Source organism: Seriola lalandi, unplaced genomic scaffold (genome assembly GCF_002814215.2).
Source record: "Seriola lalandi dorsalis isolate HSWRI2012SDOR001 ecotype SW California unplaced genomic scaffold, Sedor1 jcf7180002054663, whole genome shotgun sequence".
NCBI lineage: Eukaryota > Metazoa > Chordata > Actinopteri > Carangiformes > Carangidae > Seriola > Seriola lalandi.
In genome coordinates, this window is record NW_019525216.1 from 1,605,351 (window position 1) to 1,623,264 (window position 17,914).

Sequence of the window (17,914 nt, forward strand, 5' to 3'; positions counted from 1 at the left end):
TCAGAGTTGGCATTTTTTCCCCCCATATATTCACCATGTGTATGTGGGGGGGGGCACTCAGACTACTCTGCAGCTACTCTCCAACAGATTGAGTCTTAAACTTATTCACAGTAAAAGACTTCCAGGGCCATCCATCAGTCTGGATGGTGCCAAAATCTGTGACTCTCCCAGATAATGACTTGTGGAACGGTCAAGCTGGGCCTGTAAATGGAAAAATAATTTTTGTGTGGGGCCAGCATTAGAGGCCGGGGTCCTCACCTGCTGTGAGCGCACAGGGCTCATTAAGGGGAAGATCTATATGATCAGCGTTTTGAAAACAGAGCCCGGGGACTGAAAGAAACACACACACAGATGCAGACACACCTGCATAGATGTAGCGATCGGATCCAGGTGAATCACTGTTGTACGCGGTTCAGATAAGACTTAAAAGGTTCAAGTGTGAGTGTAGCAAAGTAAACCGACAAAAGGAGAGTAAAAGAACTAACAAAGAGTGAGTATATTGCCATCAGGTGTGTAAGCTGTTTGTGTATCTGTTGTGTGAAGAAAAATACAAGTGGGTACAGTATAACATCAATATGGAGTATGTATAGCACGGCATTCTGGAGAGTGACTTGAAGGTGAACGGGTGTAAAGATTAGTGACCAAATGCAGTTTTCATTCCTGTGAAAATGAGAGTTTAATGTTTGCTGTCAAATGTTCTCATTCTTTAAGCCCTGATTGTCCCGACTACTTGTCATTTGGATTTAAATGAAAATTTCACCTTGTGTTATTTATGTGGTTCCTCTTGAGTTACCTGTTTGTTTAAATTCAGCTTTTGAGACGGGAAATGAGGTATTTACAGATAACACGGGCGCACAATTCCACAGTGAAGCAGAGCTTATATTTGCATGAGGGATACAGATAAAAAAATAAATAAATAAATAAATAAATAAAAAATTAAAAAAAAATCTCATTAGTGCTGCTTTTATCTTTATTGCATTGTTGGACTGTCTTTTCTCCGCTTTGACAATGATGTGGCGTCGTGCGTTACATTTGGGAAATATTTCTTAGAGTTAAAAGTTTGAAACAATATCTCAGATGATGACACACTCTGTGTAAGTTACCTCGTGGTTAGAAGTCCATCCCTAATGATTTGTAAATTGGTTGTCTTTGAAGCAAGATGAAATGCATACATATACTCACCAAAGAGATCAGATTGTTGGGTTACTGAGGATACTGTTTTAACTTGGGGCTATGAAAGGAAACTGGAATGAGCTTGTTCAGGGTGAAATGGAAGCTGAAGCAGACAGTGGCTTGATTGAGTGAATGTTGGCCATCTGTACGACAAATGTCAAGATCATCCGCTGCTCTCAGATTTTTGTCAGTATTGCAGCCAGCATCCCAAAAGACTTGTTAACACCCTTTTTAGTCAGAAGAAAATCTTCACACAAGTGAGCGCTCTACCTAGCCAAGCTGATGGAGCAGCACCAACTACTGCAGACGATACTAGTGTTGACTTTGGCCCAGTTAATATGCTGGCAAATGGCAGCGTTGGCATTGTTTTCGCTGTGGTTCTGTGGCAGCAGGTGTCACACCTGGCTGTGTCCTGGTGGAATATGAGCCCATTGATCATCTGTCTGCATGCACAAGGAGAAAAAAAAAATCTTACTTTTTTACCTTTCTAATTTGGTGGGACCAGTTTCCCAAACACTGCATGCCCTGTAGCTGTAAACATACTGGCCTTGGGAAGGGTTTGTGGGGAATAGAAATAGAGTCACCAGCTGATTATTTTCAGCTGCAGCAGGTAGCTTTACCTGGACAGGTTAACACAAACCCAGCACATTCTGTCCCCAATGTCCAGACCAACTGGTTGGAGCCCCTAGCTCAGTGACAAGCATGTGATCCCTCACCAGCTTCCCACCAAGGACATTACCCACAGAGGGTATTCCAATTATCATCATATGGAGATGTCGCCATTGTCGGAATCTACCATCATACAGTCAAAAGATTAAAGAGGAAGTAAAAGCACGAGTTATCACGTAATGCTGAAAGCTACAGAAAAGACTTGTTCCCTCTGAGGGGCTGTGTAATGTTAACATTTTACAACCTGTCCACTGACAACTTGAATATCCTTTGAAGTCCTCATGATTTTTGATCACACTGACAAATCAAAGGAGTCTACGTGACTCCTAGGATGGCCACTTTTTATTCATTTGAACTGCCATTTGAATGTGGGAAAATATATTAGTTTTATAAATGACCTGTTCAAATTCAATGAACCTGCACTCCAAGTCTGACCATGCAAGTGCTCATGTAAGTGTGTGTTTGTAAAATACACAGGTACATGGTTACCTGGGTACAGTAAACTAGATAATCGCGTTGTTGATGCGCGTTATAATTGCAAGGTCGATTTTATAGGAAGCAAATGCCTTATTGTAACTCTCCGACAAAAAGTCTGAACTCACCTGTTAGCTTGTCACTCAGGTGAGGCGGCGCAGATGAGCAGAGGAACCTCGGTTCTTCACGGTGGGCTGTGATTTGTGTGCTAGTTCTCTCGTTTGAGCATCACTTTTTTTCTTTTAACTTGACAACCCCAATGCCTCCAGGCTGCGACGTTGAGTTTTTTTCCAGTGCTCTTCGCACAAAGCAAAGACAGATCTCAACACCCACGGACCACTGGCTCGTTGAATACGTCACTCACACTATTGTCACTTAAGATTGCATTTAGATTTTCAAGGAATCGGGGTTTTTTTTGTTCTTTTTGTTTCCCTCTCGTTATAATACCTCTACCTATTCACACGCTGCTACCTTTGAGTGCGGTGGCAACAAAAGTGACGCCAATGCATATCCTTGATTTTGTTCAATGTAGCTGGAAGCAGCACAGCCACTGATGGCCACGTCTTTTTTTTTTTTTCCTCTCTTCTTCTTGGCCAACTTTGTACATTTAAATATTATATTTTCATCTCATAGCGAAAAGAAACAAACCAAATTAGCTTTGAAATAGAAATCTTATAGATTTGGCCTAGAAGTAACGCAACAGTTCTTCTGCTTGAAGCTAATGTGCGCATTAGTCCAAATTTCAAGGTATCGTTTTTCACACACCGTGTTCTCACTGTGGTCCATACAGTGACGGTGATGTCAAAACAGACTACACAAGTTTAAAGAAAAAGAAAGAAAAGAAAAAGTGTTGTTCTGCCTCTGCACAATCTGTGTGGGTTGCGCTGGCTGAAGTCAAAACAAAACCAGCAGTCAAGAAGAGGCAGCAGCATCTGTCGAGGAAGGCTGTTATTTGTTTTCCTCAACTTTTCTGGTTTTCTTTTCCCCAGGACATCTCTCCACCTGCTAAGAGCGAGGACATGAGACAGAATCGAAAGCCAGAATGACAGCTGTGACCCTATAAGGATGCTGAATGTTTATCCCGGCCCAGTGTCCATCAGCTGTCCAGTCTGTCCGGATGAACACGGTTAACAAGCACCTGTGTGTTTTACTTCCCGCCTCATCAGCAGGGAGAGAGAGAATAAGGGCGCAGGGAAAACAGCTAGCCTGCTAGCACAGACTCTCGGGGAGATCTCAGCGGTGGTCGATCCGGCTCTCAGTAAGCAGCCTGCGATATTGAATATTCTTCTTCGGGTATTCATCCGCGATCATTTCTCTTATTTTTTTTTTTTTTTAATTTTAATTTTTTTTTTTTTTGAAATTGATTGAGATGCAGGCACACAAGAGTCTAACCAAGTAACAGTGCCAGCTCGAACTTTGATGCACATAAGTAAGTCAGTCAGTGAACTTTTCTGTACTTGAGATCCCCTGAGCAGGCAATGAAATCAGCAAGGATTGCAAAGGAGCTTGTTACTTCTTCCAGTAGCTTGTGAGTTGAGGAATATTTTTACTTCTGTACATCACATCAAGCTTTGGCACTCTATAATGATGTGAGTAGTGAGGCAGTGATGAGGGTGTAAGGACCAGTGGGTATTCTTTTAGCTGTGTGATTAAAGTAAGTATAGCACAATGTGGAATAAGATGGTTTGAGATAACTTAGCTCATTTTTTTTTTTGTATGCAAAAAGAATATGATGTTTGTTCCCTCAGCTCCGTATTTAGTCTACAGGAAGACCTAATGTGGTACAGTTGCATCTGAACAGCTTGTAAATTATTTCCCTTTTCTGCTTTCCTCTTTAGAATGAGGAATCACTTGCGAATCATTCTATACAGACGTAAATAATGTACTGGTGATGAGCTCCTCGGGGATACAGACATTAAATTTACTATTTGTTACACTGAATATCTGCTTTCAGTGTAGCTCTTTCACTGCTTTGCCTCATTCTCTGTGCGCTCATCCAGCTTCTTGTCAGGTTCAGGTTGTGTTCCCATTATCATTTGCTCCTTAAGGTATGCAAGAACCAAATTACATGGTAGTGCTGTTGCAAAAAATGCGCACCCTGTTTTTCATTAGTATGGCTCGGCTAATGCAGGGTTTACTGACCTGGGAACAGCAGGTGTACTCCGCCGCGCTGGCTGGTACCTTCCAGCGGCAGCACTTCATTAGTCGAAGCAATTACTTTTGGGCAGTCTGGGTTTCACCTGGGTTCCATAAGTGCGAGTGTGTGTAACTAATTGAGAGTATGGACCTGCAACGCCTCGTGAACAAGTCGCAGTGACCCCTGCGCGATTGTAGGGGGGGGCAGGAAAAGTTTTTTGCATGTAGTTTGAAAGAGCACGGAGAACGAGGGAGTTTGATCACAATCACGATACAAATTTGCACATATTAGTCATCTTTTTAAGCTCTTTTTCTTTTTTTTTGGCATGCTGTGCAAGATCTGGCTTGTATTGTACAGTTTCATTGAGAGGCTCAAAATGGTGAAGTAGTAACCCGGCTTTAGCTTTGGTGTGAAAGAAAAAAAAAAAAACATGTTTTTGCTGACATGCTTCCAAATGACAAAATACCATCCAGTGTGATGCTTTGTTGTTTATTTCCTGTCTACATCCTCAGTAAACACCCATCTCATCTACATAATTATATCCTCCCAGTGCACCTGGTATTATTCTTTATCACCCAGCATAATAAACTCTTAGCCCCATTGTACCCAAATTATATAGTTGCTATAAAACCCTACAGTCAATGCACTTAGCTGCTTCCCCCCCCCCATGTGTCACATTCAGTTGATCATCAACAACATCATCAACATTTTCAGCCCGGCTCTGTCTCACAGTGAATAAATGCATTTCCCATGATCCCATCTGGTCTCTAACCTCTCTAATTGATGCTTCGTTTATTAAAAAAAAAAAAGAAAAAAAGAAAAAAAGATTAATTTCAGGACTAATTAGTTCATGAATAATTTGTGCTAAGTCAACAGGTGAGTAAATTCCAAAGTTTACAGTGAGGCACCCCGCGAGACGAACTTACACCAGGCCTTGAATGCAAAAACAAGGCGGCTGAAATGTAGGGCAGTGCTCCTGTTCGCCCTCTCTGCCTCATCAGGTGACTCAAGACAGGGCTACAAGGAGCGGACATATGTGCTCTGCTACGGGGCTAAGCTTAAGGGAACATGCTGCGTAATGTACACCACCTGTGTGCTTTCTGGCTGCTGCATTACTGTGGCTACAGTCGCCAGGACAGGCTCAGCAGAGCTCATTTGCATACTTTATGACTCCAGGTAAAAGGGGATAGCGACGGTGAGAGGCAGGCAGGGAGAGGGAGAGAAAGGGAGGGAGGGAAAGAGATGGTAAAAAACGTGGTTTCTTTCTTTTTACGTGAGTCATAAGGCCCAGCAGTTGAAGCTGGTCAAATCCATCTTGAGGCCCTGAGATGTGCTGACGGGTGCAATCCAAACATCTTGGAGGTACGTTGTTTTTGACAGTTGATTTTCTCTAACAGGACACATGTTTTGTAGCCAAGCCTCCTGTGATGCTGTCTTTTTCTGTTGTTGTTATTATTGTAGCTTGCACTCGACTCCCGAGGCTAGCTCGGGCTCAGTCCTGGGTATCTATGCACTGTTCTCTGTTTTCCTCCACTTGTCTTGTCTATGGCAGATCAAATAGAGTGCCCCGAGAACTGCTTATCTTATTTGAAAGCATTTAATAAACTGGTCTTCAGGCTGACTGCTTTTAAAATGGAAATAAAGGAGCTGTGGAGGAAATAAAGGATTTCAGTGGATTCCTTTGCGTTACACAATAACCAGAGAAAATTAAGTATTTGTTCTTTAGTGTTTGATGAACGCTATTGACCAAATATCAGGGATTTTTAAAACATGCTCAATCTCCAACGGCTTGTTAGCTCAGTCAGAAGGGGGAAAAGACAGTGAACTTTAGCCCACGCTGAGCAACCTTACATCATGCCAATGATTTACACACACTGCTCTAGCAAGTAGTGAAGAGGCAGTGCCAGATACAACCTATACCTCTGTACTGCATACTGTATGTGCAAAATAATTTCCTCTTGAATGACATGTCTTAATGATTCATTAAGTGCTAACATTTATCCTATCATTTTTTTTTATTATTTATGAGTTTCATTTGTTTCTAATGAATGACTAATTAGCTGCTAAAAGTGATTGACATGTTGCCCCAGGAAACACAATTACCAGGGCTTAGAAATATTACTTCTCTTAAACTAATTACCTGTAATGACTTACTTAATATCAGTGATTACATTTTGACAGACTCCAATATCACAGCCTAAAGTCTGCCTGATTAAAGGGAGTATTTGTGGCAAATGGGCTGAGTCAGAGACGGATTTTTAAAGTATTAAGTGAAACCGTACCGATGCAGTTTGTACCGCTTGAATTTAGCCACGGTGAGGGTTAATGGTTCGCGCTGCAATGTGTTGAACACAGAGCAGGTGCACACTTTTTATTTATTTATTTATTTAGCTCAGTGTGTCCTCGTGTCTTTCGCGAGAGTGAATACAATCCACTTCTTTTGGAAAAAGGCCGTGAAAAGAAAAGCATTAGGATGTGAATTACAAACCAGCTGTTTCACATCAACCAACCTGATTAGTCCACTCATGTGCTTTTAAATGCTCTGTGCTTGAAATATATTTAATAAGAAAGTCATTAAACAGTTTTGAAGAAAAAAAAAAATAAAGCAGATCCCTCATGCAGGTGCAACCAAGGTCCCCAGAGTGAGTAATTTATTTATCGTCAAAACTCACATCTGTGCGGCAAGTGTTAAGTTTGCTAACTCTGCATCAAAATGTTGCCACATTGTCCTCTCAAGCGCAGCCCAAATAAGTAATTATGGGCCTGTGCCCTTGTCAGTCTCGCAAAATAAATGAATAGGTGTGTTTTATTGCATGCATAATGGTAATACTTTTTTTCAATGCACATGTATTTATTTGTTGACGTGGGCACTGATGAGTTTTGAGTCTGCTATAACAATAGATAATAACTCATTTAAAAATGGTGACAGTAATAGCGTGTTGGCATTAAAGTAATCCTAGGGGGCACAGACATTTGCTGAAGTGAGGTGTAATTGACTTGTTTTGTAGTATTTAAATATCTTGTCGCACAAAATATGCTTTCCCATGAGGGTTGCTGACCATAAGAGCAAAGGAGTGGAGTTACTGCTTACGTCTGATATCAGGTCATTAGATCATCTAAAATCTGATATTTCGCTCTGTGTTAGCAGATGTGTAAAGCTGATGTTAGCGGGAGCCATCGCCGAGATATGTGATGAACTTCACCTAAAAGCAAGTACTGTGTTCCAGAAAGTTCTAGCGTGAGGGTTTAGAGTATAATCACGATTCGTCTTTCTGGTCAGTAAACCTTCTTGGCGGAGCTAGCAGGTGAGAGAGGGGCCCTACAGGGAGAATAGGGTCTTGATATTGTGGTGAAAGTAATGCAACTGAGACTCTTGCAGCTAACACTGGCTGGCTGGTTGTATGGTGCATGCTGTAGAAAAAAAAAGTTCTCCTGAGCCACAGCAGTGCGGGGCTGAAGGGCACGGTCGCTGAACAGAGCTAGGTTAACAGAAGCTGCTAACCTTTGCTGAAACCTGTGCAAAAGGAAAACAGGAAGCGAAATGAAAACAATGCACGGGTGCCAATCACACAGTTGCATCACCAGTCAAGTCGGCCAAGCGCATAAATGTGCAGCTCAAGTAACCACGGCGACTGGGCACACTCACAATGCAACTAACGGAAGCTGTGCATTTAGCTGCATTTCTGAAATAAGAGTGTTGTGGAACACACTGAGCATGTGAACGGGCAGAGGACAAATAAATTATGGAGTGGTTGGAGAAGTTTCTATGGATTTTCTTTACTTCCTGAAACTGGGTCACTGTTAGAATCATTGAACTCCCATGAATTGAACTTGCAGTCCTCTGTGAAGGAGCAAGCAGGTAGTCCTAAACTTTTCAAAGACTTGAACTGGCTTTGGAGTCTGTCACGCTTCATTTTTGATAGCATAGGGTTTTTTGTGGTGGAGTATTCCTTTAATTGCCATTGTGCTGCAAAATCCTAATTGCAAATGATGATATTGAAGTAAGAAGTCACTTCAGAAGGTCTTCAGATGTTTCAAACAATGGGCTGTTTCTTCACTGTATCGCAATTCACATGCACTTTTTTGGTTTATTTGACTTTTCTACCTTCTTCCAGTTCAACATTAAATGTGAACTGAAAGTGAGCCACAGCCAATTGCTGTGAAACAGTTTTAGCAATTTTATGACAGCAAAAAGCTTTTTTTGAACCACATTTTTACCCCAAACTACAGGTATCAGTTTTAAGGATCTTTTGAACACTGTTATACATTATAATTTCGAATTCCTCTATTCTCGTAATGTCTCTTTTTTCTCTTTTTTTTTTTAGGAAATTTAATCAGTTTAGTTCATTGTTGTACAGTGAACTAAAGCAGCATGATCAGGGGTCATGCTGGTGATTAAATTGTCCTGCAATTAAATCACCAGCATGATCATGGCAGTGACAAAAAAACAAAACAAAACAACAACTGCTCACTTTCAACCACAATAGCGACAGAGGAGAGGGTTGGGGTTCATCAGACTGTATTACCTGTTATCAAAACAAAGCTCCTTCAGCCTACCTTCACACAGTGTACAGTATGAAATCCCTGCTGCAGTGAATTTGTATGGGAGCTTATGAAAGAGATAGTTAGAAAGACAAAAAGAAAAAAGACATTGAATGAAGGAGCACAGGGACCATTATACCCTTCACAGGACTGTAGCGGCCCCCTTGTAACGGATGTTGCAGGCATTCTCCGCCGTCCTCTGCTCTCATGCTGTATGACAAATATCTGTTTACTCTTTCTATCATCCTAGGGGCTGAAATAATGCACTTTGCTGTCCCTAGTCCCAAAATGCCAGGCATGCATCAGCACTTATATCCTCTCAATACTTTGCTTTCCCTTTTTCTGTATCAGTGCACTCTCTTCTTTTCTCCCTTTCTTGCCCCTTTTTGGGACTTTCTTTGGAACTAATGATACCATGAAAAGCAGATGACAGCGTCTGATGGCCGCAGCCTTGTGAAAAAAACAAGTCCAGAAAGTGGCAAAAAGAACTTATTTCAATTATTCTTTGTGCCCCTAGTCATAGATTAAAATGATGAACTGGAAAACACTCTTCACACTGTATGGCTTTTGTTCTCTGGAGATCTGTGTTCATTGTGTTTTCTAACACTGCAGCTGCAAATGCAAATCACAATCATACCGTCTCTTGTTACTTGTTATCTGTTCTTTAGATGTGGAATTGAAAAAGAGTCCTTGAGCTGGGCTTTTCCACAAAATTCGCCCACACACGCACACACACACACACACACACACACACACACACACACACACACACACACACACACACACCATCTTTTACCGACACAGATGCGAACACAACTCACACACACACGCGTTTTTGACGTATGGGTTGAGTATATTCTTAGAGATGTTGTTTACCCTTCATGCTTGACGTGATTTAAAAGTGGAGGTGGTACCGAGCTGTCCTTCTCTTGTGCATTACATGTTTCAAAAGACGGGGCTTGAAAGCAGCGCAAGCGAATGCAGCACATACTCAATTATACAAGCATTTGATGGGGCTGAGTGTTCATGCATATACTAGACCTCTATGTAAAGACCACAGCCATTTTACTCTCGTACACTAGTGTCTCCTTCCAGTGATACACAAAAAAAGCTGAAGCAAATAAAGAATAGGGCACTACAAGGAGAACTGCTGTGGAGGAAGTGATGTTATTGTTAAAAAAAAGGGGGGATCTATGTGATAGGCTGACAACAGCAGTAATGGCATGATTCAATGCATTCGGCCTCTACAAAACCACAAATTGGTATTGGCAACAAAACAAAATGTTAGAAAGGAAAGTCTATGCCCGCCCTGTTAACATCTCACCAATAATCCATACTAGATTGTTGAATGGCCTTGAGCACTTCTTCTTTCCCCCATTAGAGCGCTTATTTGGCCATTTGCAAGTGAGGGAGCCTCAACTTTCCCATGACAGTAAATAAAACATCCATGAAGTCACAGTAAATAATGTAAACACACAGAGGGAAGAAGATGGAACCTGTACAGAGAGAGGAAATGGAGCGTTAAAAGGTGGCACATTTGTCAGGACTACCCTTGGGCTAAAAAGCCCATCCCCGTCCTCCACCACCACCCCTCCTCCTCCCCCCACCCCCCCGCACTCACCTAGTGCACATACTCTAATCCTAAAAGTCTCCACAGAGCATCAGTTGAAGGGCTCTGCAACATGTTTTAAACAGAGCTAGGAAACACACCTTGGCCTTTGAGTATTAACAACTAATAACTCTTTTTTTTTTTTTCAAGTGTTTTTCAGCATTTAAATGTTTTTTTTTTTTTTCACTCACACTCAACACAAATCAAATACTGTGTGTTGTATGTGTGTTTTCATTATGAAGGTCTATGGAAAATAAGCCTGCTCTTTTCTTTCAGCATGCAGTGAAAATGTATTTTCTGTATGGATATCTAATTAATAAATACATTTAAAAATGTACTGTCACTATACTGCATTATATAGCAAATGATACAGTATGTTTGCATGATGGTGAAGGGTACAGTTACACCGCATTCATATGAATATAGGCCAAATATGTCTTCTTCTTTGAATTCAAATGTATCTTTTAATATAGTACAAATACATATTTTCATATATTCAATGTATGTTAAAGTGTGGATTTTGCAATGGGTTAGACCCTACTACCCCCAACCATCTGTGTTAATTTAAAACCTGTAAACCGGTTAAACTCTCATATGTATAATTAGTCTTAGACAACTAACACATCTGTAGTAATGAATGGGACCACAGGGGCAGGCCAGTGAACGAACTTTAGTCAAAGGAGAGACTGTCAGCTGTGGAGTTTTTAATGAAGCTCATATTTGATGTAGCAGTGTAAAATGCCACAGCAGATCTAATTGTTTATTATCTGTGTAATCAGTGTTCAGTGGCTAATAAAACCTGCAATGAATATTTTACAGCAATCTATGGTCCACATGGAAAGTGAAGCTATTGTCCATGTACAGTAGTTCTTGTATTGTTAATTTACTCTGGTCAACAACAACAACAACAAAAAAACATTGGTTAATTGACAGACAATTGTAGCACAGAGGTGGTTAATGAGACAAACACAGAATATACTGCCTCACCCCCCTTTCAGAAGGAAGAGGAAGGAGATTTTGGGTTTTGATCTAATAGTTTTATATGCACTGCATTAAGTAAAACAACCACCTGGTCTTAAATAAAGATTCTTCCAAACTGTGTAAGCACCACGTGCTGAGACATAGCCCCGTCCTGAGATTTGCTGAGTGTAGGTGATAATAATTCTTAGAACAGGTGCTGCACCGTAAGCCCCAAGGCCTGGGGAAGTGAATTATTAGTGGCACTCCCCCAAGATGCATTGCTCCTCTGTATTAAAACCAAACTCTGCCTTTTATTCCCTCCAGGGTTTATTAAGTGGGCCAGTTGCCATAGCGACGCTTTGGCAAGATATTGCCAGGATAAGGCATAATGGGTCTCCTGACGCAATTCACTCTGCTCCTGTGGAAGAACTTCACTCTCCGGAAGAGACAAAAGGTAAACTTGTGCTCACCAGCCCCCTTTGCAAATCAACGTATATCTGCTAAAATTGGTCAGCAATGGAGGGAAAATGAGGATATGGTCCCAGGGTTGTGTTATCAAGGGCAACTAAGTTATTCATGGGAGGGAGAGGTAATAGGAGGGATTTACTAGGAAAATTGTCTCCTATAGAAGTAAGCCGCCTTTAACTCTCCCACCAGAGAACAAGAACAATCTTACCTTAATGCCGCCCAATTCAAAGTGTCACCTTCAATTTTTGGAGATCTATCTCTTCTGCACGTTATGTCACATTGCCTGTGTTTTACTTTTAACAAAGCCAGTCTTTGGCCTAATGGAAGTGGATAGGGAGTGACAAATGTTAAATGCTTTGTTTGAAGGGCAAATGCTCTTTCTAGCACTTCACACAAACTGTCCAAGCCTGAGCTCAGCAGTGCCATCCAAAGATTTAATGACATTGCAGTTTAAAATTAAAGGTTATTTATTCTTACTCTTCACCCCTTGAATACCAACTGACACTTCAATCACTTTAACTGCTTTTATCATTCACACTCTCACTGACAGTCCAACTGCTTTCACTGCCTAAAGGAGCTGTTTGTAAGTTTTGCCATCGCTACATAGCCAACGTTAGCATTAACAGCTGTTTACTTACCAGTCTAGCTTAGAAAAAACGTGAGTTCAGCATCAAACTTAGTTCTTTTTCTTGCCCAGAGCCGTCTCCAGCAGTGGGAAGCAACGTCAAAGTTAACTCTTGTTTCTATCACGTCTTTTCCTCTACTGAAGTTATCATGCTAACCAGCTAGCCCCTTCCCACCTCGTCACTTTTGTCACTGTTGCCTCCAATCTGTCCTGAAGACGTAGTGCTGCTCAGAGCACATATTATAACCTCTTGTATTATAAAGACAACGATGGCCTCTTGTCAGGCGATAATCACCACCAACCACTCATGGCAAGAAAACATGTTCGGTGGCAGAGAAAACTTCAGCTGCTTACAGGGATTAGCCTGGAATTGAAACTTTCAGTTACTTTCAGCCATTCCACTCCAAAAGCTGCTTCAAACCCTTTCAGTGCTTCAACGTTGACCCGCTTCTTAAACATAAAATTAAACTGCAACTAACAATACTGATGCAAACAATTTAAGACATTTTTAGCTGTTTGCAGCGCACCTACGATTTTCAGTGTAACTGAGCAAACATCAGTTTTCTTCGCAAAATCTTGCCTTTTCTAGTTGATAGTAGGTTCTCATTGTAGAACAGGTGAAACTCATGACCTGTGTGCACTAAAGTAGGGGCTGGACTAAATAGTTTAGTCTAAATAAATGCAAATACTTATTGTAGATAAATGATTTCCAAAGAAATCTCCAAGCTATGTTTACTTGAATCTAGATTTTTAAACATTAATATTGACATTGCCTTTATTCAAAAGAAAATCTGGGATCACCTTTGACCCTGCTGTTTAGGCTATAGTGTCACTCCCTCTGCGTGACCAGTTGCCTTTACCCCAGTCATTACTTCCTCATTCTTGTCAAATACACTACCCTACACGTGATCAGCAGTGATATATGGTGGGTATTACTGCCTCTGACGTCACCCACCCTGGATAAGAGGTCACGCGCTGCGGGAAGGTAACAGTTACACCATGTGTTGCAGCTGCATTTCAAGGGTCAGAAGAAGTTGTCAAGGGATCTAGTTAGGCTTTTGAGTCATTTTTGAGGCAGACATAACTGATACAAAGAAGTGCATTGTGTTCTTTAATTTATACTCTTGCAGTGAACGTGATGATAGGAGTCACATCCACCCACTTGTTTTGTTTGGGGTTCGAGCACAGCATATGTGCCTGTTGCCAGAGTAGAACAAAAGGCATCTGCACGAAAAAAAAGAAAAACAGCTTTCATGAAAGTTCACATTTTCTTGGAACAAGTCAAGGCAAAGTCATTTGCAATTTTACAACTTTGTATCTGAGAAATATAACCCTTGTTAATTTTCTCAACCACCAGAAAGCACATGGTGGTATCCTTTCGTATCAGGAAGAAATATGCGCCTACTTTTCTCCGGGAATGTGTAAGGGGACAGTGGTGGTTTTGTGCAAAGTATGTAGGATATTTGGCCAATGTCAACATGAAATATTGTTATTAGACAAAACCAGTGGGAGTTAGCAAGGACAATGGTGCTTCTGGAGGGCCTGTGGAGGTTAATGACCAATTATATGAATGCCTCACCAAGCATTTTAAGATTTTATAACAGGCATGAAACTGATTTTATGGTCCAGTATTTCACATAATTTCATAGGAGGAGATTATCTATTCACAAAGACGCTGGTGTCTGATGGCAAATGCCTGGGGAGCCAGACATTGAGAAAGTCCCCATGATCTCTGTGTTCCCTCTCCATGCCTTTTCTTTGGAATACATTATGATAATTCACCCTCTCACTAGAACTACATCCTCTGTGACACACACACTGGAGGGAATTAAAGAACTGAATTTGAATTTTATCCGGTTTCTTTTAAAATATATGCCAAGTGATTTTCTGCAATTTTTTCATCTGTAATTCATTGACAAAATTCTACAAGTGAAAATTCCCAATATGCCTACAGACCCAACTCAAGTAAATAATGTGTTCAACTCCCTTCCTCATCCATATTCTGCTCCAGAAACCTTAATTTAGTTTCACAAGGTTGCCATGGTGCTGTAGCATACCAAACAATATATATATATATATATTATTGTTTTTTCCTCACTTCTGCCTGTCCTCCAGTTGAATTATGAAGACAACAAAACCAGTATAGGTCTTGTCTTATTATTACTGCTAATGTGCGTTATCAGAGACTATGTGTGAACATGTTACAGAGGCATGAGCAGGGGATCGGCTGAATGCAGCTTTCCAGCTGATTCCTCTAAGCAGGTCACTTCACCAGAGATGTTGAGAGGGATGAGTATTCAGGCAGGTCAGCTGAGGTTAGTGGAGAGGACTCGGCGGGTGAGTGCAGGCCTGGGGGTGGGGGTGGGGGGGGTGCCATGGTGTGGCAAGGGATGCATAAAAGCCTGGATGGCAGAGGGTGTGGGTTGAAGAGTCAAGGAAGGATGAGCTGCAGCATTGTAATATCTCACTGGAAACCACTGTTGGATATTACTTTGTGCTGAAAATATTTCACTACAGGGATGAATTGCCATTACAAACAAAAAATCTACTTTTGTACAAATATTACTTGGCCTTCAGCACGATAGCTTGATTCATACATAAAGAAACTGCACTGCTTTGGTGTTTCCACAGTGGCAGCAGTGGTGAAAAACCAGCATTTGTAGGTGTATTTGGTAAATGTGAATGGTTGAACCTGTAATATCTCATTGCAATATCCAGTGCACTTTGGAATTGATTCATTGATTCTACAAGTCTTCAACCATTCTTCCAAAAAGCTATTCCATCATTTGTTGCTTTGGTGATGGTGGTCTCTCATAGGTGTTCAATTGGGTTGCGATCTGGTGAGATCTGACTGCGAAGGCCAGAGTGTATGATTCACATCATTTTCATGCACATCAAACCATTCAGTGACCCCTCGTGCCCTATGGATGGGGGCATTGTCATCTTGTTTCTACATTCATTTTTCAGGGTTTTCCTTTATACATATGTGTGTGCGTGTGTGCGTGTGTGTGTGTGTGTGTGTGTGTAAAATCTACTTTGTCTCTAGAATATCCCTCAAGGCCACTTGAGATGAAAAATTTGAGAAACTACCGAGTGAACAAGTAATGCCTTGAGGTCATCCATTTGTGCTTTGTAGGTTTCTCTCTTCACCCATTCCCTGGGGTTGAAAGAAAAGCCTGGCATGTCACAGGGGGGCGAAGTGGTTGTATTAAAACAAGGAAGTGGTTGGTTCTCTTCATCCAGGAGAGGACTGAGGGTGGCAAGGAGATGATAAGGAATGTGTCATAGCTTTGGCTTGGGGAGTCGCACGCAGAGGTTGCTCTGTGAATCCTTTAAGTGCTTAGAGTAATAGCAATACCAAGAGGAAAAGATATGGACTATGGAATGAGCCGCTACGCAATAAATATGCTCACATGGATACACACGAGGTCATATATGATACATGAGGTCATTCATGAGGTCAATGATTAACAGTATGAATTGCCTGTCAGCCACTGACTGCGGGGTAATAATATAAGCACAGCATGGTCAATAGCTTAGCTTTGCACAAAGACTAGAAATGGGGGTGGGGGGGCTCACTAAATTACATAGCATTACTTGTTTGTTAATCAGTACAAACAAAGTGTAACTAAAAACAACAATTTGCCTTTTTATGGCAGCTTATGTGCTGGAATGTTTCTTAGCTGGGAGCAGTTGCCAGTTTCCAGTCTCTGTGCTAAGCTAAGCTAACTGAATGCTGCCTGTGCCCCTTATATTTAACATATATTTAACAGATAGGAGAGCACTAACTATCTTCCCACATAACTGTCTGTCCAAATGTGACGAAGCATATTTCCTAAAATATCAAACCTTTCCTTTAAAACCAACAAAAATCTGTCAAAGATCTGTTTCTGTTTAATACACCCTCCACAGCCTCCTCATATCTTTGTGATGTCACATTTTTAAGTTTGAGAAAGCAATGCAAGTGAATGTGAGCCGTAATATGATTTATGAAAATAAGACCACTGTCATTTCTGCAGGTGCGACTGGTCATTGAAATGATATGGCCTCTTTTTCTCTTCTTCATACTGGTGGGTGTGCGGTCCACCAATAAGCCAGTTCACAAAGGCCAATGTAAGTAGATACCCAGTTGTAATGTTAAACTCTCTTTCACGAGTCATTTAAATTTTAATGTTCTGTGAGAGCTCATAACTCAAAGCTAATGCAAATGAAAATGTTGAGGGCCATATGATGATCCAGCACGAAGATGTAAAAATATTAACCTCTGTCGTGACATCACTGCATCTATTTTTCCGGACCAGTAATGAGTGAGCCACTCAGCTGGGAGGATGAATAAGTATTCCTCTATTCCTTTAGGTCACTACCCTAATAAGGCCATGCCATCAGCTGGTGTGCTGCCCTGGATTCAAGGTATGATCTGTAACATCAACAATCCCTGTTTGAGTTACCCGACGCCTGGGGAGACACCAGGCCAGGTCAACAACTTCAACAAGTCCATGTACGTACTCGGATGTTCCCTTCTATCTTTTTTTTTTTTTTTTTTTTATAGATATTATACACTAGGATGAATAATATAATATGTTGGTTATGATTTCAGATTATATCACAGACATAATATTTACAGACAGTTTATGATCTTTTTTTTTTGTCTTTCTGGTAAAACAGAATTGCTGGAGTGTTGATAGAGCTGCAAACCCTCCTGGTGAACAGATCTATCCTCAGCAAGGCACAGTTGCTGGCAGACGACATCAACCAGTGGGCTTCAGTCTTGTCACAGTCTAACCCTGGTAATGGTAAGAGAATGTGAATATCACATTCTTGTGGTGCTGTTCATGATATTACAGAAAAGGGTGTAGAGCAGCAGGATCAGTGTGTAGATTCTTCCTTCTTGATGTAAAAAGTTTAATTGCTACCAAGAAATTGCTAAAAATAAAAAAATGAAAAAAATACACTGTTGTAGTAAATACTCAGCCTCAGCAACAATCACTCTGTTATGTCTTTGTTAAGTACGCCTCATCAAGGAAAGTATCCCCTTCATGTGGATGACAAGTTGGAGGATTTGTTATTCCCCTTTATCCCTCAAAAACAATGGCGTGTGATTATTTATGATGCAATTTGCCATGCAGACTGACAGATCGTTTGTCTTGATAAGTTGCTGCTTTGCATTAGGCTCATTTACTCTGATGATATTCAGATTTTCATACAGCACCTAATTTGCAAGAAGGCAAAGTGGGTGTGTGTGTGTGTGTGTGGGGTG

At 41.0% G+C, this 17,914-nt stretch overlaps 1 protein-coding gene across 2 annotated transcripts in view; it reads left to right on the top strand.

Annotated features, from left to right (window-relative positions):
- Positions 1 to 5,682: 5,682 nt before the first annotated feature.
- LOC111665943 (phospholipid-transporting ATPase ABCA1) overlaps positions 5,683 to 17,914 on the top strand; it is a 146,550-nt gene continuing 134,318 nt past the window's right edge. Inside the window, exons 1-5 of one of the 2 annotated variants that reach the window (XM_023421077.2) lie at positions 5,683 to 5,815; positions 11,889 to 12,018; positions 16,677 to 16,770; positions 17,014 to 17,155; positions 17,323 to 17,450. In XM_023421077.2, the coding sequence (XP_023276845.1) occupies positions 11,953 to 12,018; positions 16,677 to 16,770; positions 17,014 to 17,155; positions 17,323 to 17,450 (430 nt within the window). In that variant the 5' untranslated portion in view covers positions 5,683 to 5,815; positions 11,889 to 11,952. The remainder of the gene's footprint in view (positions 5,816 to 11,888; positions 12,019 to 16,676; positions 16,771 to 17,013; positions 17,156 to 17,322; positions 17,451 to 17,914) is intronic. The other variant, XM_023421078.2, reaches the window with a different exon arrangement.